The sequence below is a fragment of the Neoarius graeffei genome, chromosome 4 (genome assembly GCF_027579695.1).
Source record: "Neoarius graeffei isolate fNeoGra1 chromosome 4, fNeoGra1.pri, whole genome shotgun sequence".
NCBI classification, from domain to species: Eukaryota; Metazoa; Chordata; class Actinopteri; order Siluriformes; family Ariidae; genus Neoarius; species Neoarius graeffei.
In genome coordinates this window covers 14,777,414-14,803,002 of record NC_083572.1, presented here as the reverse complement: position 1 = coordinate 14,803,002, position 25,589 = coordinate 14,777,414, and the positions used below count along the sequence as shown (strand labels likewise).

The 25,589-nt window shown below is 42.0% G+C and overlaps 2 protein-coding genes across 2 annotated transcripts in view; one reads left to right on the top strand and one right to left on the bottom strand.

Moving 5' to 3' along the window:
- The window catches only part of psmd12 (proteasome 26S subunit, non-ATPase 12), a 51,540-nt gene that overhangs the window by 24,267 nt on the left and 1,684 nt on the right, over window positions 1–25,589 (bottom strand). The window contains exons 2-5 of the mRNA XM_060918928.1: window positions 13,625–13,684; window positions 13,375–13,503; window positions 9,054–9,161; window positions 8,789–8,893 (exon numbers count right to left, since the gene is read on the bottom strand). Coding sequence (XP_060774911.1) covers window positions 8,789–8,893; window positions 9,054–9,161; window positions 13,375–13,503; window positions 13,625–13,684 — 402 coding nt within the window. The remainder of the gene's footprint in view (window positions 1–8,788; window positions 8,894–9,053; window positions 9,162–13,374; window positions 13,504–13,624; window positions 13,685–25,589) is intronic.
- LOC132885020 (E3 SUMO-protein ligase ZBED1-like) lies at window positions 94–1,319 on the top strand. Its single transcript, XM_060919239.1, has 2 exons — window positions 94–731; window positions 912–1,319. The coding sequence occupies exons 1-2, from the start codon at window positions 108–110 to the stop codon at window positions 1,317–1,319; spliced, it is 1,032 nt and encodes a 343-aa protein (XP_060775222.1). The 5' UTR covers window positions 94–107.

Genomic DNA, 25,589 nt, shown 5'->3' with positions numbered 1-25,589 from the left:
TTAGGTTTCCTCCAGTTCAGTCGTGGGTGGCCTTACAAGGCAAATAATGTGAAATACAAACTATTTTACACCTTTGTGTTTTTTTTTCTTTAATCTTAGAAAATGCAATGAAGAATTCCGATGACAAGATCAGCCGTGCCATGGGAGTCTGTAAGAGGTTGGTCAGTAGCTTCAGCTACAGCTGGAAAAAGAAGAGGGAACTTGAAGAAGCCCAGAAGCAACTGAATCTGCCTCAGCACGCCCTCAAGACCGAATGCCCGACCAGATGGGGATCTAGACAGGCCATGGTCGCCAGAATCCTTGAGCAACAGAAGGCGATTGCCCAGGTCCTTTCCAATGACCGGAAACAACGACATCTATACCTCTCCTGGCAAGACATCGATGTACTGGAAGCTGTCAATAAGTCACTGGCCCCTCTGGTTGATTTCACAGACGCGCTGTCAGGAGAAAAATATGTGAGCATCTCTCTTGTGAAGCCAACACTGCATCTCTTCAATAACTCAGTCTTGAAAGATCAAGATGATGACACACTGCTTGCCAAAACCATCAAGCATGACATACTGGGCTACCTCAATGAGAAATACAGTGGCAGTGAAACACAAGAGCTACTTGACATGGCGTCTGCCCTAGACCCAAGATTCAAGTTGAAGTATGTGGATGAAGACCAGAAGGAATCCATTGTGAGTCGAGTGAAACTGGAGCTGAGGGATGCCAGAGCTCCCAGTGCTATGGTAATAATAATTTAATTTATAACAATGCACTAATACAACATTATTGTTTAACTGTGTGGTATTATTATATGGTATATTATTATTACTATTATCATTACTGTTGTTGTTATTGCGTTGTATGTATTAATATATTAACACACATCTGTTGAATGTGTTTTTCTATGTGTTTTTGACTCTAAGGTGGAAGCCCCTTCAGTGACAACTGTGGCCCCTGCTGATACTGAGGATGCTGCTGGTACAGATGTTCCTAGCAAGAAGAGGAAGCTCCTGGCCAGCTTCTTCAAGGCCACTCCAGACCAGGGTGCAGGGCCTCACCTACAAGAAGACCAAGTAATTTCTCTCGAGGTCCAGTCTTACTTCCAGTCCGAAACAATAGATGCTGAGAAGTACCCGATGATATGGTGGAGAGATGCGAAGGCCATCTACCCACGTCTTTCAAAGCTTGCCAGAAAATACTTGTGTATACCTGCCACAAGTTCCTCTTCAGAGAGAGTTTTCAGCACTAGTGGGAACATTGTCACTTGCTTGCGAGCATCTTTGAAACCTGACCATGTCAACAGGCTGGTGTTTCTAGCAAAAAATCTTTAGCAGCATTTGCTAGTTCAGGACAGGTGCTCATTTCAAGTTCATTCCAAGTTCAATGGTGGGTGTTAACGAAAAAAATGTAACAAATACAAAAGTGGAACATTTTATTTTTGGATGCAGCATTTTTGGAAAAAAGTAGAACAAAGTCTATTTTTTATTTTCTTCATATAAATGTTTTTATATAAATATAGACATGTTTTGTATACATTGGAAACCTTACATTTTTTCTTAATATATTTATTTGTTTTGTTATAGTGAGAAATGCTTAATAAACCCCTTTAAGTGAGATAAACATGAGTTTTTTTATTTCAAATTTGATTGTTTCAAAATGTGAGCTTATAGACCCTTTTTGTATGGCTATATCTAGGTGTTTTAGCAGGTATCATTTAGAAAATAATAAAATTTAGTCATAATACAAATATACTGTCTTCACAAAAAGGTCCCATAATATACACTAGGCTATGTGCTTAGCACTCAACAAGGTATAGAGGTAGACACAAGCCAGCAGAGGACGGTAGAATCAAAGCAAGTGCATGCCTAAATACTTTAATTTTGCAAACTAAATGGAAAAGCAAGAGATAAATTGGAGGAATTTGAGTCCATCCTCTGAGTTGGCGCAAGCTTTACACGAATCGGCAAAAAAAAAAAATATCGTTTAAAATATCGTGATATCAATATTGACTGAAAATATCGCAATATTGATATTTCCCAATATCGAGCAGCCCTACTGTGTATAGCGATGGGTTTTTAACAACATAGGTATAAAGATCATGTGGGCCGAAGTCAGGTAAAGACGAGGGCTTCGTGTACTTCCATACATCTGTAAACAATCCAGGCGGAAGCAGATAAACGTCGCTCTCTAAGCCTGCTAACCTCAATTTTTGAAAATACCTCTCCCTCTGCTCGCCCTGTAAATGCCCTACGTCACTGGATAGCGAAGGTGTTTTCTGCATCTCGCTCCTTTTTCTTGTATGTTCTCCGTTTGTCGCCTTCCTCGCATTCAAACCAATTCGAGCCGAAGTCCGCTACATGTCCAAAATGGTGGTCGCGTTTATGAAGGTCACGTGACTGAAAAGGGTCTATAGCCCGCCCTCCTTCGGAGCGGGGGTATAAAAAGGAATCAAAATAAAGTAGTGGCTAGTTTATTGCCTGTTTATTTTATAAATAAATAATTACCTGCTTATCTTCCATCAGTTTGATATGTGACACGGTATGCTGTCGTGTGGAATCCTATGTCATGCAGCGCCACCCTCGTTTTTGCCTCCCAATACATCCATGTACCTGGCTAATCCAGTATGGCCGCGCCCGGGGAAATGGCCCAACGGACTGATGTTACAACTTTAACATGTTTTTCAAGCTAAAGTCCGCTTTATTTTTTTTTTTCGCCTAGAATATCGTGTTAACGTATAACGATGACATTTCAGGACCCCGTAATTTCAAAATTTCCTGGTTAAATCGCTTTAAGGTGGTGTCTAAATTAGGGATGTTAACCGATGACCGTTTGACCGATGGTTGACCGAATTAACGTCAACCGGTTAATATTTTTTTGGTTGTCGGTTAAAAAAAAAAAATCAATCGTTTTGAAGCTGCCGATTTTGGAGCGGAGAACCTGGAATTCTATGTTGTAAACGCTTGGGGCATGCCATGCGGTGTAAGAAGGACAGTTGACAAATCAGAAACACCCATTCAGTCATGTCCCGCCCTCCCGCCCCAGTTGAAGACATTCGCCACTCCCTCGAAAGTAATCCACTTGATTGGTGGAGAGCAAACCAGTCGCGCTTTCCCAGACTTGCAAGCTTGGCGGAGCGACACCTTTGCATCCCCGGGACTTCTGTTCCATCAGAGAGGGTTTTCTTCGCTGCGGGCCTTGTAGTCAATCGCCTACGTACGCGTTTGACCCCAGAGCATGTAGACATGCTTGTGTTTATGAATAAAAATTAGTGATTTTCGGAGTGGGGTATTTTGTAGACCACAGTGTTTTCTATTTCAACTTGTTTAAACCTGTTAACTTGTTAGTCTATGTATTTCCAAGAACAACTGTTTTTTGAGTGACCCTTGACAGAAGTTGACTGTATTTGTGAAAAATAAAAAAGTATCAGGCTAGACTTTTTAGCTTACAAATTACTATTCTGTTTTTTTTTTTAATTATCATTAGAAGGCACATCGAGTTTAGTCCTGCCTTGGCCAGTGCATTCTGAAAGTATGTTTCGGTCTGTAGCCAACAATGCACGTTATTGCAGATCAGATCTCTCCACACAAACTAAAGGCGCAGATGCCGACTTTTGGAGGGAAGGGGAGAGAATGAAATGACAGCGGTGTCTGGAGGGGGAGTGACAAACGCAGCTTTTATGTCTGTGAGCCAAGTCGGTGACGGCTTCAGAGCAACTTCAATACCATGCAGTAATGGCGGGTTGATATTGGTAACGGCGTTATAACGATTGTAGCTAATTAATTAGATTACCCGGCGTTATAACAGCCTTTATTTTAACGCCGTTATTCCCATCACTGAATGTTATGTACTTCTTCTAGCACTTGACTTTATTTTCAACGTCATCATGGCCAACTGAAACCGTCTCTAAGCTGGAGCCATTTGTCCTCCGCTCCAATACAAACCCCTCAACATCAGTGCCACGTTTGACTAAATGTTTCGCGCTGTAGAAAAGGTAACGTGAGTGGAGGGCAGCGACTGGGACTGAATGTGCAGATGCTCGCGGTTAGATTTAGAATAGATTCTAATAATTCCAATTCTAGAATTTTAAACTCATAGGTTAACCGACTTTAACCGGCTAATGAGGCTCGGGGGTCGGTCAAGATTTTTTTTAAGTTGTCGCCATCCCTCGTCTAAATCAATCAGAAACACTGAAAACTGAGAATGTTAATGGTTAATTAATTAATGATTATATAGCATCAACACAAATTAGCAAAACATTACTTTCCAGTCAACAGGAACAACTTTTATAATACAAGTGTGCATCATCTACTACTAATAGAACTCAATATAAAAGATACCAATAATCAGCCCTGTCCAAGACGAGGTTTAATATCTGGCCATCTCCATGTTATCAAGTAAACGATACAGATGTTCCATTAGGCTGCAGGATGCGTTATTGCGACATTTATCATGCTAAATGATATCATCCTTCTACTGTAGTGTACCAGATTGCTTAAAAAAATTATATATAAAAGAAACTGAGTCAAGGGTTCCTGCTGGCGCTCGTCATTGATGAACATAATCCATCAGTGACGAAGAGAAAATTGACGAATGACGAATGCATGGGTCCTCATTATCATAAGTCGTCTTTTATAGAAATCCCTCCGTTTACTGAAATCCAACCCCAGTAAAGAGACGGCGGGAAGCCAGAGTGTAAACAATGAGCGCGTGCTTGTGACCAATAAAAATCGACTACACAATGACCAAATGAGCGCCTAGCTTTTGACCAATTGCAGTGAGAATTAAATCAGCCTGGTGTGGGGGTGTACCGTATTTTTCGGACTATAAGTCGCACTTTTTTTCATGGTTCGGCTGGCCATGCGACTTATACTCCGGTGCGACGTATATATGTTTTGTTTTGTTTTTTCACCACGGAATAACTGGAGCTGATGCTGAGTCTGACGACAGCCACGCAGAAGAAGAGGAAACGGCGCTTCATCTGCCGCTGGAGGCAGAGTTGTTCAGAAGCGACACCGAGGATGAGGAATTCAATGGATATGCTGATTTGGAGTGAAATCATCAGCTTGATAAACTTGATTGACCTGTGTTTTATTATTAATGATAGGCCTATAGTTATTTAAATAAGTTATGTAGTGATTTTAGGCAGTGCTTAATTTGTGAAGTGGGAGGTCCCAGAACGCAGGAGGTGGGTGGGTCCGGCGACTCCAAAAAAAAAAAAGGCGGGGGATGGTTTACTATAACTTTACGCACATGCGCTTATTGTGTGTGTAAAATAATAATAATAATAATAATAATAATAATAATATCAGACATTATGATCTTAGAAAATGCTTTAGTGACAAACAGTTACAGACAGTAATATGTCGTGATATTATATTATAAAATATTAATTTTTATTAGTCTATATATTAAATTATATATTACATTTATCTTCTAAAATAACAGACTGTACTCATCACAACCGGTTTATTTCACGATTGGAGATCAGATCACACAAGACATGAGTTAAATGACTCATTTTAAGGATTTAAGTAGGGGATTTAAAAGCGGTTGTTGTTGTTGTTTTTTTTTTCACTAGACGGTTGTTTTTACTACCGTACCTGTCTTTGGAGATGATATACCTATAGCCTACTTGACCTCTGATTTGATGAAATAAAATTCGACAAAAATGAAGAATGACACTCCTCGATGATGACTACAGCTTTAATAACACAGATGAAAGAGCCATGGGGCGATAATAAGTCCTACCGGTAAAAATATTCTAAAAGCAAACTGATTAATGCATCAGTAATAGGCTACTAATATTAGTTATAATAATAATATAGGCTATTAGTAAAAATGATAGTGATAGTATTAAAGATAGTAGTAGATATTTAAAATAATCAGACTAGGCTACTTACAGGGCAAAGAGCGCGTTATCACTGCTCAGCTGTTCGTTTATTAAATAAACAATGCAGTCGCACAGTAACCACGCGCCGCTTATCAGATACAATCACAGATTCTATGGATAGAATAACCCTTCAAAAAAGTGCGACTTATAGTCCGGTGCGACGTATATATGTTTTTTTCGTCTTCATAATGCATTTTTTGGCTGATGCGACTTAAACTCCGGAGCGATGTATAGTCCGGAAAATACGGTAATTATCTCTGCATGAACTGAACAGTGGTGCAGAACTTCTTCAAGCACTGAAGACGATTTAAGGGCTGAAACAGCCACGGGGGAGGCACACTCCGAGCCCCGACCGTCCCTGAACACATCGGGCAGCGTCAGTAATACAGGGATCAGTTATTTATTTAAAAAAAAACGCCAAAGTGAAAGTGCTGTCAGCCAGCAAGCAACCGAAGGGAGCCATGTTTTGGGGCTATAACACCTGGGTATTTCCACCCTCAAAAAATAAAAAAAAGTAAGAGATTAATAGGAAACAATGGACTTGGATGTCATCTGGGATTTTGAATGCTGTAGGTTAGAATTTGTCTTTGTGGTCCTAAAGGAGAGAGATGTGAGTGAGAACTGATACATTTTCATTAAACTGATGATTAATTTCACTAGTGACATTAAGTCAATCGACACGTGCCTGAGACATTATGGGTGTTGATGATAATAATAATAATAATAATGACAGAAACTGACGTGAATGACAAATTTACAAAAAAAAAAAAAAAGGCAGTGCCAAAATCAGTAATACAGATGGCATAATCTTTGAATGTCTATGGGTGATGATATTTCTTGTAAAGTTAGATATAACCTCGCCAACCAAGGGATGCTAATCTTCCTTAAAAAAAAATACAAGCCTCTGTATTCGGTTCGTAAATCGACGGGAAAATCGGATTCCTTCAGTGTTGTTTGTTCCAAGACTCTTCTCGACTCTGAAATCAAGTTTTGTGTTGAAGTAAAGGCTAAAGAGAGAGTCCTAATACCTCTTTTGAATAATTCCAGGCTAAAATAACCTTGAGTAAGCTCAAACAATAGAGGTTGATTTGAGCTTGATGGTGCACAGGGCGCCCAAAATCGACTCTCTTATTAGAGGCTGGAGTGGAGCCTAAATTTTATATGTAATGGAGAGGCCTCGCTGTATCTGTACAAATATTTGAATTGTGCCAGTTCGGTTGGTATAAACCTGTATTAAGTCCACTTTGATAAGTCGGTAACTAAGAAAAAAAATGCAGACTAAAGCCCTATTTGCACAGGATTAGTATTACCTGTGAACCTCTGGCGATTTGTAATAATTGCAGAGAATGTCTGAGATGTTAGTCCCGTGCGAATGCGCCATGTCTGTAATTTGTAAAGTAATAATTCCGCCGCAAATTACCTACTATATTTTGTCAAACACAGACGTCCAGTGACAATACTAGTCCCGTGCGAATACGCATGTCCGTGTTTGTTATTGTAATTGCGCGCGTTTTATATCTTTTCCGGTTACTGTGAGGAGGCTACGGTTGAAATTTTCATGAGTACTGTTTTAGGGGCAAGTGGTAGTCGTGCCCATACCACACTACATGGAATCCGCTTCCCAAAAACAGCAAGAAAGCCAAGAGGAGAGCTCACAGATTTTTGACCTGGATGACTTGTGTGGCTGCTTTCGGTAAGGAACATTTTTAATATTTCATAGCTATAGCCAGGCCATATCCTCCATGGACTAGGGATGGCGAAAACTAAAAAAAAATCTTGACCGACCACCGAGCCTCATTAGCCGGTTAAAGTCGGTTAACCTATGAGTTTAAACAGGGATGCAAACGGCGCGCCTTTTTCACGGCTCGTACAGATCCGATTTTTTTGGGGGGGGGCGTTGGAGTGTCTGAATAATTTCATCAGAGTAAATTCTGTATTAAAATTACTACATAAGCAAATGCCGTTACAGTCCATGAAAAAGCCGTGAAAAAGTCGGCATCTGCGCCTTTAGTTTGTGTGGAGAGATATGATCTGCAATAACATGCATTGTTGGCTACAGACCGAAACATACTTTCAGAATGCACTGGCCAAGGCAGGACTAAACTCCATGTGCCTTCTAATAATAATTAAAAAAACAAAACAAAAAAAAACAGAATAGTAATTTGTAAGCTAAAAAGACTGTTTCTACATTTTCTTTCGGCGAGTGGCAGCGGAGGGCGGGACATGACTGAATGGGTGTTTCTGATTTGTCAGCTGTCTTTAACTGACATGACTGAATGGGTGTTTCTGATTTGTCAGCTGTCTTTAACTGGGGTGGGACATGACTGAATGGGTGTTTCTGATTTGTCAGCTGTCTTTAAATTGAGTAAATTACGGACTTTGCTTATCCCGTGCGAATGCAAAGGATTTAACACCCAGGTTGGGTGGGAATTTACAAATTACTATAGGTTCACAGGTAATACTAATCCCGTGCGAATAGGGCTTTAGTGAAGAAAGTGACTTCTTTGACTTTATTTTTCAAGGAAAAATGTGGAGAATATTTTTCAGAACCCAGCAGGAACCCTGATAAGTGATTGTTTTGTCCACAAACAGTTTCATCTCAAGATTTCTTCCTCATGTCATCTCAGGGATTTTTTTCCCCCGGTTTATTCATTAGGGATTCCAGAAACTTTATCTTGTTAGTACAAGTGCTTCTCAACTTGCTGTATCAGGCATAATAAAACTCGGGGGTGCCAATATTTTTAAGCACACACAATAACATTATTAATGGAACTGTTCTAATAGGAGGTTTTTGGAGTGATCTGGATTGTCGGTTGGCTGGTTGAGGTTAACTCTTGACGAATAAAGTTTGATTCCAAGAATTGCTGAGATGACAAAGAGGGGAAAAAAATGTAAATATAAAAACCTCACCTGCAGCTCCTGGAGAATGGACGCAGCCTCTTTAATCTCACCGCTCTGCTCTTTAATACCAGCCAGTGTCTTAGTGAGTCTCGCACGCTCGATCTCTACGTAAATCTGCACAGGACAACACATGGAAGTGATATTCCAGTGAACGAGACCAACAGCGTAATCAGATCAACAGTGATTTTGATCATGGGAGCATGAGGGTGTCGAAAGATCACTACAGATCAACATTTTAAATCGGAGAAGTCTGGGACCTTGCTGAAGAACCGACCTTTCCGGCAGTAACGGTTCGGAGAGTGTCGATGAGCCTCAGTTTGACAGTCAGGTCACTGACAGCATCCACGTATTTGTAACACTCCTGCACCATCTTAGCCACAGCCTGCAAACAGACCATGATGACGCAATCATTTCAGAACACATATCAAACAGCATTTTATTATTTTTTTTAAATGTATGTAATGTCTTCTTGTAACGCTTGAAAATGAATACGCCTCATTAGTAACAACCAAAATTAATTAATAAAGCAGGAGCAGGGATGAGAATGGGACATTTAAAAAAACTCTGAAATGTCTGCCAACTTTCCCACATATATATATATATATATATATATATATATATATATATATATATATAAATAATGAATGTTTTCAAATTCAATGATGGTTTAAAATGTTTATAAACTTTAAGATAACAAATCCCTACAGATATAATTTTTATATATATATATATATATATATATATATATATATATATATATGGGCGGCACGGTGGTGTAGTGGTTAGCGCTGTCGCCTCACAGCAAGAAGGTCCTGGGTTCGAGCCCCAGGGCCGGTGAGGGCCTTTCTGTGTGGAGTTTGCATGTTCTCCCCGTGTCCGCGTGGGTTTCCTCCGGGTGCTCCGGTTTCCCCCACAGTCCAAAGACATGCAAGTTAGGTTAACTGGTGACTCTAAATTGAGCGTAGGTGTGAATGTGAGTGTGAATGGTTGTCTGTGTCTATGTGTCAGCCCTGTGATGACCTGGCGACTTGTCCAGGGTGTACCCCGCCTTTCGCCCGTAGTCAGCTGGGATAGGCTCCAGCTTGCCTGCGACCCTGTAGAAGGATAAAGCGGCTAGAGATAATGAGATGAGATGAGATATATATATATATATATATATATATATATATATATACACACACACACACACACACACACACACGGGCGGCACGGTGGTGTAGTGGTTAGCGCTGTCGCCTCACAGCAAGAAGGTCCGGGTTCGAGCCCCGTGGCCGGCGAGGGCCTTTCTGTGCGGAGTTTGCATGTTCTCCCCGTGTCCGCGTGGGTTTCCTCCGGGTGCTCCGGTTTCCCCCACAGTCCAAAGACATGCAGGTTAGGTTAACTGGTGACTCTAAATTGACCGTAGGTGTGAATGTGAATGGTTGTCTGTGTCTATGTGTCAGCCCTGTGATGACCTGGCGACTTGTCCAGGGTGTACCCCGCCTTTCGCCCGTAGTCAGCTGGGATAGGCTCCAGCTTGCCTGCGACCCTGCACAGGATAAAGCGGCTAGAGATAATTAATTAATTATATAAATAAATAAATAAATAAAGTGTGTGTGTAGACACAATTTTATTTATATATATATATATATATATATATATATATATATATATATATATATTTATATATATAAGTGCTGTCAAGCGATTAAAATATTTAATCGCAATTAATGTCGCAACTGTCATAGTTAACTCGCGATTAATCGCAATTTAATCGCACATTTTTGTCACATGAAAAACCATTGTAATTCTCTTATCAGCATAAAAACGTTAATGGGCTTGCTTTGTATTGCAAAGCATAACACGTCTTGACACAGCCACTGCAAAGTGAAACCTAAGCCGAGCACCGGGGCTAGCAAAAGAACCATGAGTGAAGTGATCTACTGCTTGAGTTAGTCTACAACTCAGAGAGACAGGTTACACAGTGACGGTAGGCTTGACATGCTCGATTATAATATAAAGTACACTATTATATTAACTAAGTTGTTCGTTGATAAACATTGCATTGAATCTGATCTTTACTGTTTCAGCTCACTTAACACATTTTGTACTTTTACACTTTCTGCCTGTTGATGCGTCGCGCTGTCCAATCAGAGGCAGCCAAATTTGCATATTACAGGAAGGATTTCTGGGATAGCATTGAGTTTACAGTTCAGAGGGATCTGGCTTCTTTAGACGCTGTCTTCTTAAAACTGAATAAATATTTAAAAAGAGCCAAATGAGCCAGTCTTTTGAACGGCTCTTTTCAAAGAACGGATCACAAAGATGTGGATCCCATCAAAGAGCCATAAATCCCATCTCTACTAGCGCGCCCTGCCCGCGCTGATTCTTGGGGGGGGGGGGGGGGGGCAGAGGACTCTGGCTGTGCGCGGCATTACAGTCGAGCTGCTATCGGTTTTCTAAGCAAAGTCTCTGTTCCAAGTTCCTGGCAGTCTCAAAACCTTATGAAAAACCTACATCATGTCACAGAGCGTTAATCTTGCGATAAAAAAATTATCGCCGTTAAAATTGAGTCAAGTTAACGCGTTAATAACGCGACATTTTTGACAGCACTAATATATATATCGTGAGCGATAATGGAGGTAACCGTAACGATATATTAGATTCCTCCTGACTCTATCTTTGACAATTTAAGTAAAACGTACCTTTGTGCTTTTTTGTTTTGATGTGCTCCTGGACGTTTCTAGCTCCTCTGTTTCCATAATTGATCATATCTGAGCACAGAATACACAGAACCTTTCCCGGCACGGCCACTTTGCGGATATGTTCCGTCAGGCACGTCGTCACAGTTTGTGTCCCTATCTGCACGGTAACACTACTATCGAGCCATGCCCATCGGAAACAGTTCTTTATCCCGTTCGATTTATCGATTTCCCTGGCACAATCCTCATTTTTGCGGTCCAAAACTTTCGCCATATTGGCGAAGTAACTTTGAAAACTAACCAAAATAACTAGAACTTAAGAAGTGATCAAAACCGCGTACGTATAGCTTGTTTCTCCGCGAATTGTAAAAGTGAGATGAAACTAGCGCCAAAACGTTGCCGGAAATCGTCGTGAGTTGTCGTTAGCATAAATATTGAAGAAAGCAATGACGATTTCCGTTATCACAGCTGCAACTAATTTTGCGATAAGCGCTGCCGAAAGATGCTGGCGGGCGGTCGGTCGGTCCTGCCTGCTTGTGCCACCACAAGCCTCGCCTCGACCCCTACCCTGAAATTTTCTCAACGGATTTACACGTTTCACAAAAATGACATTTTCAGCGGGAAAAACTCGGAATTCCGCAGATCCGCGGAAAATGCTCATCCCTGCAGGAGGAAAAAAAACCCTAATTATTTGTTGTTTTATTATCAAGCACAAAACTATCGATAAATCACAGCGTTCGGATCCTGGAAGAAGGCGGCCTTGCATCAGGGCTAATCTCGCATGACGTCACACGTGGAACCCCGGCTATCTGGGTCATTTCGGTTCATCTGACTCCGTGCTTGTTTGCTCGCTGAAATTGGATATTGTTGTTGGAATCTTACTAAAAATAAGCATGTGAAAGCGCAGAGTTTCGTTTGGATGTTCAAATCCATATACAACAGGACATTCGGTTCACGAATTTCCGAGAAATGGCACTAATCCAAAGCGACAGCGGGTGAGGTTTGTACAAACAAAGTGTCGTCTACTACTAATAAATCTGATTCATTACCACCACCGGAACGACCGCATGGGAATTACTGGAGCAAAAAACAAACCCATTGATGTAATAAATGGCATTTGATCTGACATTTGGACAGTTCGTCGATTGCCCTGTTATCGCCCACCACTTCATATTTTCTTTTAAATAATTACACTGAATAAGTGTACGTTTTAAAGATTATATATTTCTGCATTTACTGAGGTAAATACTTTCCCTGTATTTTGCAGCGGCCAGCTTAGAATAAAAATCCACAAACCAGTCTGCGTTTCCAAGTCTCTCTGGCTGGTGGTGCGCTATCGGCAGTGAGCGGGGACTGTCGTGAACTGAGTAAACTGGTATCTGTTTCTGGTCTTCGGGGGCTTGAAAAGATAACCATTTACTCCGGAATATCCTTGATAACCATCTGCCGCTTCATCCGACATACAAGAATCCCAATCACTACCAGAATTCTCTCCAAAACGTGATTCCATATCGAGACTGGTCTAACCACTGCTGCGCATGGGGATGAAATTGAGACCTGGATTGTTAGACGTGTGACGTCACACACCCCTTCAGGATCTTCTGGTTCAGTCTCAGCAGATTCCATGAAAAATCGGGTGATATTGATTTTCCATTAATTTATGGCCTTTTGGATCAGCTATGGTTCGAAAACATGTGGCCAATCAACATAAAGACTGTTGCTTTGTACAAGGAAAACAGTGGGGTTTAGAGGCATTAAATTCACTTTAAATAGTGTTTAGCGATGATCTGCTTTCTACTTTTATAATACAAGACCATTTGTGACTATGAAGTCATTTTAAATTGATCGAAAGAAATCATTCCTCGTTAATTCTCCTGGGTGAGGCGACTTGTGAATCGAGCACTGCAATCTCACCTGCTTCAACTGACTCCTCCTCTTCGATAACAGCATGATGTTCTCGTTGAGCGCGTCCCAGTCTTTTGCCTCGTAGCACATCTGCACGATGGCCACCAAGATCCTGGATGTGGACACCATGTCCGAAGCCTGGAAAGAAATCCACAAACAAATAAAAGGCTTGTTCTGCACCCCTGCTTTAAATCAGACGAGTCAATCAAAAACTACTTGAGCTGCTGTGTATACGAAATTACAGAAGAGTCAGACTGACCGTCCTGGTTTGCTTCTCCAGAGACAGAAGGCTCTCAACAGCTTCCTGAAGCCGCCCTTCCTGCACACGGAAACAATTCACACGGAGGGTTAAAATAAGGTGGATCAGTAATCGGAACTCTTCAGGACAGAACAGCTTACGCTTTCCAGTTTCTCTGGAAAATGACAGGCTGCTTCTTTTTTTTTTGAGAGAGAGAAATAGAGGCATCTGGTGCACTTTATCGCGGGTATAATATACATGAGAACGGGAAATAACTTGTCTCTTGGACATTCCACAACGTCAAATCTATTAACTGTTAAAAAGTGCATTAACAAATCAATTAACATTCTAATCATTGACCAATCACTGTGGTACAAAGTGGATAAAAGAATCGAAAACATGGTGGTACTTGAACACACATTGATATGGAGAACAGGTGGCATGGTGATGTAGTGGTTAGCACTGTCGCTTCACAGCAAGAAGGTTCTGGGTTTGAGCCCAGTGGCCGACGGGGGCCTTTCTGTGTGGAGTTTGTATGTTCTCCATATCCGGTGATAGCACTTTGGTGTTTTTTTTTTTTTTTGGGGGGGTGGGGGGGTGGGGGAGTCTTTTTGTTTATTTTGGTCTTATGTACCGTACTTCGAGAGAGGAGAGGAAGGGGGAAAAAAAAGGCTGATGAAGGAATGAGCATTTACAGCTGCTATAACGTAAGTGATAAGTCTAAGTTTTCCCACAATTTTTTTAAATAAATGTTAATAAAGAATTTAAAAGTACAAAGTGTTGTTAATTAACAGATAAGGAATTTATCACACCACTGATTATTTTCCTCTAACAGCACGCCAAATCGTGTTTTGTTCATTTCTTAGGGCGTATTCACACCTACGTTGTTTGGTTCGGACCAAACGAACCAAATTTCCCTTGGTCCGGACCTTTTGGGTTGGTCTCAATACAAACCACCGAACTCTGGTCCGGACCAAAGGAACCCTGGTGCGGATCTTTTGGAGGTGTGAAAGCAGACCGGACCTAATCTGACAGTTTTGCTTTTTTGTACCTCGGGAGCTTCCGTCGTTTGTCGAGCATTATGGGAAACAGAGTCTTGACACTCCACCGCAAAGTGCAAACACTGTTTCGGTTGTCAAGGGAACCTTACAACAGTCGTTCAGTCATTCAGACCAGTGGTAGGCTAGACTACAGAGTACAAAAAATGAGTAGGGGGCAAACGTGGGCCGAGGAAGAAACGCGTACCCTTGTGGATATATGGGCCGATGTCCACATATCTGAGCTTTTGAAGAGAACACACAAAAATGCCGACGTGTTTGCTGTATTCAGTGAGAAAATGAAGGAGGAGGGGTTCACGCGCTCCCCAGAACAATGTCGGCTAAAAGTGAAGAAACTCCGTCAGACCTACATTAAAATCAGGGACATTCTTTCAAAAAGTGGCGGTACTAGCGACGCAAAAAAGAAATTAATCTATTGCGTGAAGAGCCAGAACTGTCACAACATGATGTGCGCTCATCAGCGCTGTCCTCCGTAGCCGCCTTGCCCTTTGTCGTCGTCGTTGATAAATTACTTGTACAACAGCATAGTAATCGCATAATTGTGAAAACAGTAAAAACTGGAAAAAACATATAGCTTTGATGACATTAAAAAGAATAACAGCACGGAAAGCCTCCATGACTACTTTTGAACTTAACGCTTTGTGCGCGTGTCGTCTCTGACCAATAGCTGAACGACCTCAGGGCGCGTGGCTTTGTTGACAGATTTTGGTCCGCTTACTAAAATGTACAGTGTGAAAGCGAACCGCACCAAAATGAAAAAATAAAAAAAGCATTTGGTTGGGACCAAAGCAAGTGAACTATCGAACTATCCTGGTCTGAATACACCCTTAATCAATCAATCAATCAATCAATCAGTGGCAGCTTTATGAAGAGTTAGGTATGGATTTAAAGGAGACTGTGTGAGACAGAGTGCTATGTCATTTAATATACTGTACAGCACAAAATTCAAGCAAACAAACAAACAAAGGACACATTTTGTATTTGTCGGCTAATGTTATCATTTTAAAGACGTTAGATATACAGTACTGTGAAAAAGTCTTAAGCCTCGGTCACAACCGGCCGTACGTGCATCTACGGCCGGTCTACGTGCAAAAAACGCAAGAAACGCACGGAGGGCGTGCGTGTGACGTGCTGATTTTCGAGCCGTAGACTGGTCGCAGAGGTTCTTTGTCATGTCAAACAAACTCTACGGGCGCTTACGTTCTTTTCAGGTTGCAAGACAAACTTATGGCCAACGTGCGTCTTTCTCCATGAACAAAAAAAACAAAAAACGCAGCGATTTGGGGAACGCCAAAAATCGCACGGCCAAAAAATCGTACGTCCGGTTGTGACCTAGGCTTAAGGCACATGGAAAGAAATGCTGCCGACCAAAAATGGCTTAAAAATAATGAAAATGTTTCAAAGTTTTTTAAAAAAATAAATAAAATTAAAAAAATACACTATAAACAGTAAGCCGTAATAAATGAAACAGAGTCAGTATTTGGTGTGAGACGACCCTTTGCTTTTAAAAAAAGCAGTCTCTGGTACAATGAGTGCAGTTTGATAAGGAAATGAGCTCTAAGTTTTACTGAGCATCTTACAGAACCAGCCACGGTTCTTCTGGACACTTTGACTGTCACACTCGCTTCTTAATTTTGCACCAAAACCCAGTAGCCTTCATTATGTTTTCTTTTTTAATCTGAAAAGTGCTCTCTTATGGAATATGCTGCTCAGATACAAACTATTTTTCTGCGACATTTAATTTTGTGCTGGAAAACAAACATTTGGAACTCTAAAATGTTTTTGTACCCAGGGCTCGACATTAAGCACTGCCCGATTGCCCGGGGCAAGTGAAACATGCATTCGGGTAAGTGGAACACATCCCCGACATTCCCAACCGGGCAAGTTAGAACGAGCATATATTACGAACTAGCACCACAAAAATTAGATTTTGATCTTTTATTTCAGTTCCTAAAAAAAAAAAAAAATGTCCCTCACTACATATCCACCATTATGTCTTGGCTGTTTTCTTAGTCTCTGTTTCATTTACTGCTTTGCAAGTTATTTTATATACCCTCGCTGCTGTAGTACGGTATGCGTACTGTTTACAGACCCCTTGTGCATGACGTCACGCATCACGTGATAATTACCGCTGGGGTCAGACAGACACCGTCTTTCATGCAAGTAAGGCTTAATCTGTCTTTAATATGGTTATGGGCAATTCCATGTAAATGTCAACCTCACCATGCAAAAATAAAGCAACATGTAATACATCAAAACCACTCCCAGAGATATCACCTAGGCCTGTATTTTACAGATGTGAATAAGTTGAACCAATTTGTCACAAGAATTGTTCCCTTCGCCTTCACTACTTTAGCTAATGACACGAATAACTTTGATCATGTACAATTCTATATTATTGCCACAAGCCACAGAAATGTACGCTAAAATCCACAAAACAGCAAAACAATAGCCATCCTAAATATCATTTAAGAACTTTGATAGTTTTAGCTGATATTTAGAGAGTTTTTCAAAGGGTTATGGTGGTTAAATTGCTGATTTTCTAAACATATGCCATGTCTATTTCAGACGCGTCACATCCATAACAGAATTTCGTCACATCCATAACGCTGACTTTTCCTTCCGAAACTCTGCATGAAATATAAAATATTTTAAACAAAGATTTTTTTTAATATTCACCTTGGACCCCTCTATCAAATGGATATCTCCATTTCGACATTAGGTTTACAATTTCACAGAGTTTGATAAAAATGTACAGTCACCCAAGAAAAGTGATACTTTTTCTGTCACATCCATAACGCATCTTTTATTGGCATTTTCTGGCATGTCCGAGATGTACTATGGGAATTGTTCTTGTTCTATCACTTCTCCAGTATGGTACAGCCTTAAAATATGCAACACCTGTTTAAATACTGGGAGACAATAAAACATGCACTGGGTCATTTGTTGCCATTTTGAGTTCAAGTGTCACGTCCATAACGCTGGAATTGCTCTTAACTTTTGCACCGTTTTTGCTTGTTCAAACAGAGAAATCGATAAAAAGGCATTACCGTCTCCCCGCTATCAAGAAAAACTTTAACAAATAGAAGCAAATGCTTCAACAACGATGAGGAAATGAGTGGTTAAAGAATACGAGGAGAGGAGCTCAGCCTGAAAACTCCAGAGAAATTCACGATTGTATTTAAAATGTATTTTACAAAAACAGAAAATTCGGAAGCGAGGATGGAAGAGTTTGCTTAAGAATCTCGTTTTATTTTTTTCTGCTCGCATTTGAGTTAGCGCCTTCATGAAAGTGTTTGATTTTCTTAAAGGTGAAGCCGCTTCCTTATTCGACACAGAAAACCCAGATTGGTTTCAAACAACTCGGGCATTTAAAAAAAAAAAACGACAAGGAGCGACATGCGATAAATCCTGAAAGAACAGTACAGATTAAGGCCATGTACACACGTAGCCGGATATTTTTAAAACCGAACATTTCCCCCCCTCCGTTTATAAAAATGTTTTATCCACACCACCTCGTCTTCGAAAAAAATCCCTTCCACACATAACCGAACATCTGCGTTTTCAATCACATTCATAAGCATTCCAAACCTGTAGATGGCTATTTCCCCAATTCCTACCCCCTAATCACATCAGAATAGCCCCCTGTTGGCGTCACTTCCGCCTAAACATAAAACATGGCGCCAAGCTCGTTCGTCTGGACAGACTCGGAGACAGAATTGCTTCTAAACACAATTTTGGAGTATAAACTTCAAAAGACGCAAGAAAACGTTGATTGGGAATCTTGTCAAAGCAAATATGTGGACATATTGACCCTGTTTTTGGAGCAGTAGTTGGGCTTCTAAAATTAAACATGTAAATAGCACCTGCACAATAATTAACGCTTTCAAGGCACTACTTCAATCCATTACTCTTTGTCCATGCTTAATCTGGCTTCTGCAGTAAACAAAGGTCGCACGTTTGACGTCAGGGCAGATTTGTTGTCATTTTTTTGGCGCAGATTGTGACGTTCTAAAATGCAAAACTCCGGTTATCTCTGTCTACACGAAAAGGCATACACGGAGTTTTCAAAAATCTTCACTTTGCCCGGAGTTTTTTTAAATATTCGTTTTTGATGCGTTTTCATGTGGATGACAGGCCAAAACGTAGAAAAATATCTTCAATTTAGCAGATACCCGGCTACGTGTGGACGGGGTCTAAGAGCAGAGAGAGCTGGAGCTCTGTTTCTGTTATCAGAGGAACACAGTCCTGGGCAAAATATCTACATATTGTGTTTTTTTTCCTGGTTGGTTGGTTGTTTTTGTTTTAAAAATCATCCACCTCTAGGTTTAACCCTTGTATGGTGCTCAGGTCTGTGGGACCCGTTTTCATTTTTTAATCAAAGGAACAATGATACGATTAATTATTTTTTCAAACTCCGACTCATTAACCTTGGCTCATTTTCTGTGAAGAACATAGATCAGAACACATTTTTGATGACCACACACAGTACATCCCCCTACACATTTATATTACATACAGGATGTTCGGGTCCACTGGACCCGGGGCTAATAAAAGTGTGTACCTTCACTCAGTCCTCCTCCTGTCTGGGCCTGCTGTTAGTGTGTGTGTGAGTTTTGTGTTTCTGCCCCTGCCATTCAAGCACCGACACCTGTCTGCGCTCACATTCCTACACATTTTACCCTCTGTCTTGCGGGAACCAAGACAGAAGTTCCCATAAATTGGGGGCGGGACACAATAAATACAGTTTTTCCAATGTGGTTCCTTATCACAACTGATCAAGATGGCCAAAAGATTCTCTGCTCAGATGGACTTGCAAATGATTTTGGAAGAGAGAGAAGCTTTTGATGATGATGTAGAGGAAGACGTTTCAGAACGTGAGGATCACATTTCTGAAAATTCAGAGTCTGACAGTGACTTTGAAGAAGAGGATGAGCTGGAGCATCAACCAGTCCCAAAACGAAGACGAGCATGGGGATGATGTGTTGCAGAGACTGACAATGGTTACTGTATGTGTTCAGCTTGTGTCGTGTAAACTGAACTGAATGGGTTAAATTTCGAATGAAATTCAAAGAAATAAAAATCAGTTGTTATGGAAAACCTTGTTTCGTTTGTAAATTTGAAGATAAACATCTTTTTTCCACTCATATCTTGACTGCAATTGATTTTCTTGTTGTAAAATTACATTTTATTAAAAAACAAACAAAAAACGAGTAGCACTTTTTTTTTTTAAATAAATGTAATCTACGGGCGAAAGGCGGGGTACACCCTGGACAAGTCGCCAGGTCATCACAGGGCTGACACACAAACAACCATTCACACTCACATTCACACTCACGGTCAATTAGAGTCACCAGTTAACCTAACCTGCATGTCTTTGGACTGTGGGGGAAACCGGAGCACCCGGAGGAAACCCACGCGGACACGGGGAGAACATGCAAACTCCACACAGAAAGGCCCTCGTCGGCCACGGGGCTCGAACCCGGACCTTCTTGCTGTGAGGCGACAGCGCTAACCACTACACCACCGTGCCGCCCTAAAGGGCAAATATTAACCATATATGCTGTTGATGTTTACTTCACCCCAATTACAAGCAACATCTGTTAAGTATTTAAAGTAAAATTGTTTGATTGTGTTGAATTTAAAGCGCCAAAATGCAGCGGGTCCACCAGACCCACGAACACTGGCTCATCTCATCATCTCTAGCCGCTTTATCCTTCTACAGGGTCGCAGGCAAGCTGGAGCCTATCCCAGCTGACTATGGGCAAAAGGCGGGGTACACCCTGGACAAGTCGCCAGGTCATCACAGGGCTGACACATAGACACAGACAACCATTCACACCTACGGTCAATTTAGAGTCACCAGTTAACCTAACCTGCATGTCTTTGGACTGTGGGGGAAACCGGAGCACCTGGAGGAAACCCACGCGGACACGGGGAGAACATGCAAACTCCACACAGAAAGGCCCTCGCCGGCCCCGGGGCTCGAACCCAGGACCTTCTTGCTGTGAGGCGACAGCACTAACCACTACACCACCGTGCCGCCCCGAACACTGGCTGAGTAACAAAAATATGAACACCACACAAGGGTTTAAAAAAAAAAAAAAAACCCGCTGCATCCTGACAGACCGGCTGCACTGATTCAGTTACAGGTTGCCAGATCTGTATAAAACACACACTAAACAATTTTAAACTCAAACATTATCCTGTCTGTCATGACACAGCGTGTTGTTGTTTGTTTTGTTTTTTAACCTAGAGGTAGACGCTATAACAAAAAAAAAGGTTCAAAAGTCTTGGCACCCTATTTTCTTCATACAAACTTTGTTATAGATTTCTACATTATCAAGTAATGAACCTACAGTCAGAGAGAGAGAGAGAGAGAGAGATCTACACAAACACAGTGAACTTTACAACAGCTGCATGCATGTGAAATGGGAATAAATTGACTAAGGCAGGAATAACTATTTTGGATCAAATTCTTATTGTCCGTTACAAGTAAAAAGTAACCAATAACCAAACTTCAGCTCCATGTGTGATCTTCATTTTATGTTGCAATTCACAACTATTCTATGGTTTTGCTAAAAAAAAAAAAAAAAAAAATAGTACTCACAAAATAGGGGGAAAGTGATAATACTGGGGGGGGGCAAGTGGAAATTAACCCGGTGTCACGGTCTGATCGTGCCCTGGTATAAATTTACCATGCGCATGCACAGACCGATTTTTTTTCCCGGTCAACTTCTGGGAAGTCTAAATTTACCATTTCTTGCTGCGATTTTGTACTGAGCATTTCAACACATTTGTGGACTACTAGAACGTGAATTGTGACTACAATTGTGAGATTTGATTATCAGTAGACAAGAATGGTTTGGATTGAATTTATTAGTATGTGTGTAAATGAAGTTAATAAAGCTGTTCAAAACACTTTACGTTCTGACTTCGTTCTTTCATATATACTTAAACAAATCAATATTCATGAAGATAAAGTTCATCATTCCTGGCTGCTGCCTGGTCCTGATCAGCCTACTTAGTGCATAAACTGGAACTAAAACACAGGTCATTCATTCATTCATCAAGATAAAGTGAAAATTTATTTGTGGATCAAGTATGAACGTAAATCCCAGATCATATTGGGCTGGTAAATTCTGACTAGGTCCAATGCCAGCAGTTTAATTATACCAGGTTGGTAAATTTGACAGAATAACTATATTATAATCATGATGAGTCTTACTTAAACAAATCAATACTCATCAAGATAAACTGTGGGTGGTAAAAGAGAGCAACTGGACTTGCTTGAAGATTCTTGAAGACGTTTCACCTCTTATCCGAAAGGCTTCTTCAGTTCTGTCTGACTGGTAGGGAGCATCAGGTATTTATCCTCTCATGGATGAAAAGCTCATCTAAGGTGGGGTTTACATTAGATCGTATCAGCAGATCATCAGATTAACGTTTTTAAAACGATTAGTGTGCACACAGCAACGCCAATACACGATTCGCGTGCACACAGCAACGCCAATACACGGATACGCTCGGCTCCGCAAGCATCCTGCGCTCCAAATCACTCCGCCCTGAACAGCGAGTGCCCTCTGGAGGGTATGCACTCCGGCCCTGCGCAGCTCACAGAGCACGCGAGTGGAGCGCACAAGCAGTGATTCGGGGCTGAGCCGCTGTGTGTGTGATCTCAGTGCATGTCGGGCATGCGCGTCACTTACCACTTGCAAGTGGAAGGATGGCAAGCCTAAAGACAATCATAACTACACAATGGGCAGTATTTGCATCAGTATTTGCAGTATTTTCATATTTTTATACTCTTTAATGAAAGGTGATACAAGGCGGAAGTCCGCGCCGTTTTTCAGCAGTCGCGTCACATGACCAACGCCAGTGAATCAGGAAGGTGGATGTCAAAGTGACGTTGTCCAATGAGACGCCAGCTAGAGCTCAGCACAGCGTATCCGTGTATCCTCAATGTTTACACAGCACCGGACCAGACACGATCTGGATTGAATACGTGGACCCTGGCGGATTCCCGTTTCCCGGCGTTTTAATGTAAACGGACAGTGCATCCACGAAGAAAACGAGACAGATACGGTCTAATGTAAACTTGGCCTAAGGAGTCATCCTGTTGGTGTGGGTCACTGGGGGCTGGTTGTGAACGGCCTCGAGAGTCGTTAGGATGATCAATGGAATGCTGATTCTCTCTGTCCTCCTGTGAACAAGCGAGGAGTTAAAGAAGCCATTTTTGTCAACCTGGAACGGCCATCACTGAACAGAGGTGGGGGTCTAATGGCCCTTTTCCACTACCCTTTTTCAGCTCACTTCAGCTCGCTTCAGCCCGACACGGCTCACGTTTTGACTATCTCAGAGCAGCACGACTCAGCTCGCTTCAGCCCTGCTTAGCACCCAAAACTCGCACGGTTTTGGAGTAGGGCTGAAGCGAGCCAAACCGAGCCGAGTGGGGCTAGGGGCGTGAGCAGACACTCCCCTGTGCACTGATTGGTGAGGAGGAGTGTCCTCACATGCCCACACACGCCCCGCGAGCACGCTGGGATCTGTAAACACCGTAAGCCCGGAAGAAGAAGAATTACGAGAATTTCTGAAGCCTTATGCGCCTCGCCTCATCTATACACTCTTGCCAGTATCTGTTGGCGTTGTCGGTGACAACAAGCCACAGCACCAAGACCAGCAACACTAACGACTCCATGTCCTCCATGTTTATTGTTTACTATCCGGGTCGTGAGACTACCGCTTAAAAGATCACTGATGTCACTGTTTGCGCCGCCTAACGACATCACGTGACGTCCACCCACTTTCGCTAACTCCACCCAATGTGTCCACCCACTTCCAGCCAGCACGGTTCAGCGCGGTTGTAGTCGAAATGCAACTCCAACAGCCCCACTCAGCTCGACTCAGCCCAACTCAGCACGGCACGGCTCAGCCTGACTCAGCCGCGTTTGTAGTGGAAAAGCGGCATAAGACTTTAATGCTGTGTTCACATATATACCGGTACGATAGTGGTATAACTGTATCGATACAAAGTATACCGGTACAGTTTAGTGCATCTGTCCACACTAGCGAGAAATGTTTGCGGTTTTCTTTCACAGTAGTTGAAATGCGCGTGTTCGAAATGTTTCCGTGGTTACCGAGTAACTTCCTTCCGAGAATATGGCGGATGAAACAACGTGTGTGCTTTTTGTTGTCAATGTACAGTCTGTATTTCTGGTGGTCATTTATTCAGTCGAATCGTATAAAACGCACGAGGCAGTTGAGAAAGAAACAAAGAAAACGAATCTCCCGTTCTTCACTATTTTATTCAGCGAAGACATCGATTGAGGTGTGGGACTTTGCGCATTATATTTGTATCGATACAGAACCGCTTCATCTGTCCACACTACAGCGAAGCGCTACAGTACCGATACTGCACCAGTATGAAACCCATACATTTGTGGGTTTCGTACCGATACAGTTATACCGCTACAGTACCGGTATAGTTGCTAGTGTGGACAGGTGTTGCGGTACGAAAGTAGTATCGTATCGGTACAAAATCCCTAGTGTGGACAGGGTATTAAAATAACGACACTCGAGGCCATTCACAACCAGCCCCCAGTGACCCACACCAACAGGATGACTCAATGACACCTTAGATGAGCTTTTCATCCATGAGAGGATAAATACCTGATACTCCCTATTAGTCAGACAGAACTGAAGAAGCCTTTCGGATGAGAGGTGAAACCTCTTCAAGAATCTTCAAGCAAGTCCAGTTGCTCTCTTTTACCACCCACAGTTTGCCATGGCCTGGATGACTGAGAATCTTCACAGACATCAAGATAAATTGTAAATAATTCAAGTATGAACATGAACATAAATCTCATATTAGGCTGGTAAATTCAGACTAGGCCCAATTATACCAAGTTGGTAAATTTATACTGTGGTAAATTCAGACCGTGGCTGCTACAGTATAAATTTACCTGGTAAATTCAGACTGGGGCGGCACGGTGGTGTAGTGGTTAGCATTGTTGCCTCACAGCAAGAAGGTCCGGGTTCGAGCCCCGTGGCCGGCGAGGGCCTTTCTGTGCGGAGTTTGCATGTTCTCCCCGTGTCCGCGTGGGTTTCCTCCGGGTGCTCCGGTTTCCCCACAGTCCAAAGACATGCAGGTTAGGTTAACTGGTGACTCTAAGGCTACGTTTACATTAGACCGTATCTGTCTCGTTTTCTTCGCGGATGCACTGTCCGTTTACATTAAACCACCTGGAAAAGCCAGGAAACGGGAATCCGCCAGCGTCCACGTATTCAATCCAGATCGTGTCAGCTCCGGTACTGTGTAAACATTGAGAATACGCGAATACGCTGTGCTGAGCTCTAGCTGGCGTCTCATTGGACAACGTCACTGTGACATCCACCTTTCTGATTCGCTGGCGTTGGTCATGTGAGGCGACTGCTGAAAAACGGCGCGGACTTCCGCCTTGTATCACCTTTCATTAAAGAGTATAAAAGTATGAAAATACTGCAAATCACACACGGACTGGCCATCGGGAGTAGCGGGAGTTTTCCCGGTGGTTCAGTGTGGGCCGGCGGAGAAAAAAAAAAAAAAAAAACAGTTGCGCGCTAGCCTTTAATATGATAAGCAATGTTAACAGTTTCTTTAAGAAACTGTTAACATTGCTTATCATATTAAAGGCCAGCGCGCAACTGTTTTTTTTTTTTTTCTCCCCGCCAGCCCACACTCAACCACCGGCCCACCGGGAAAACTCCCGCTGGCCAGTCCGTGTGTGCTGCAAATACTGATGCAAATACTGCCCATTGTGTAGTTATGATTGTCTTTAGGCTTGCCATCCTTCCACTTGCGAGTAATAAGTGATATGCGCTGGGATCACACACACAGCGGCTCAGTCCCGAATCGTGGCTTGTTCACTTCACTCGCGCGCTGTGTGAGC

Bases quoted from the DNA above. Each gene is read 5' to 3' on its own strand.
- LOC132885020 (XM_060919239.1), top strand. From the start codon at position 108: ATGAAGAATTCCGATGACAAGATCAGCCGTGCCATGGGAGTCTGTAAG. The intron at 732-911 runs GTAATAATAATT...TTTGACTCTAAG, and splicing joins CCAGAGCTCCCAGTGCTATG to GTGGAAGCCCCTTCAGTGAC.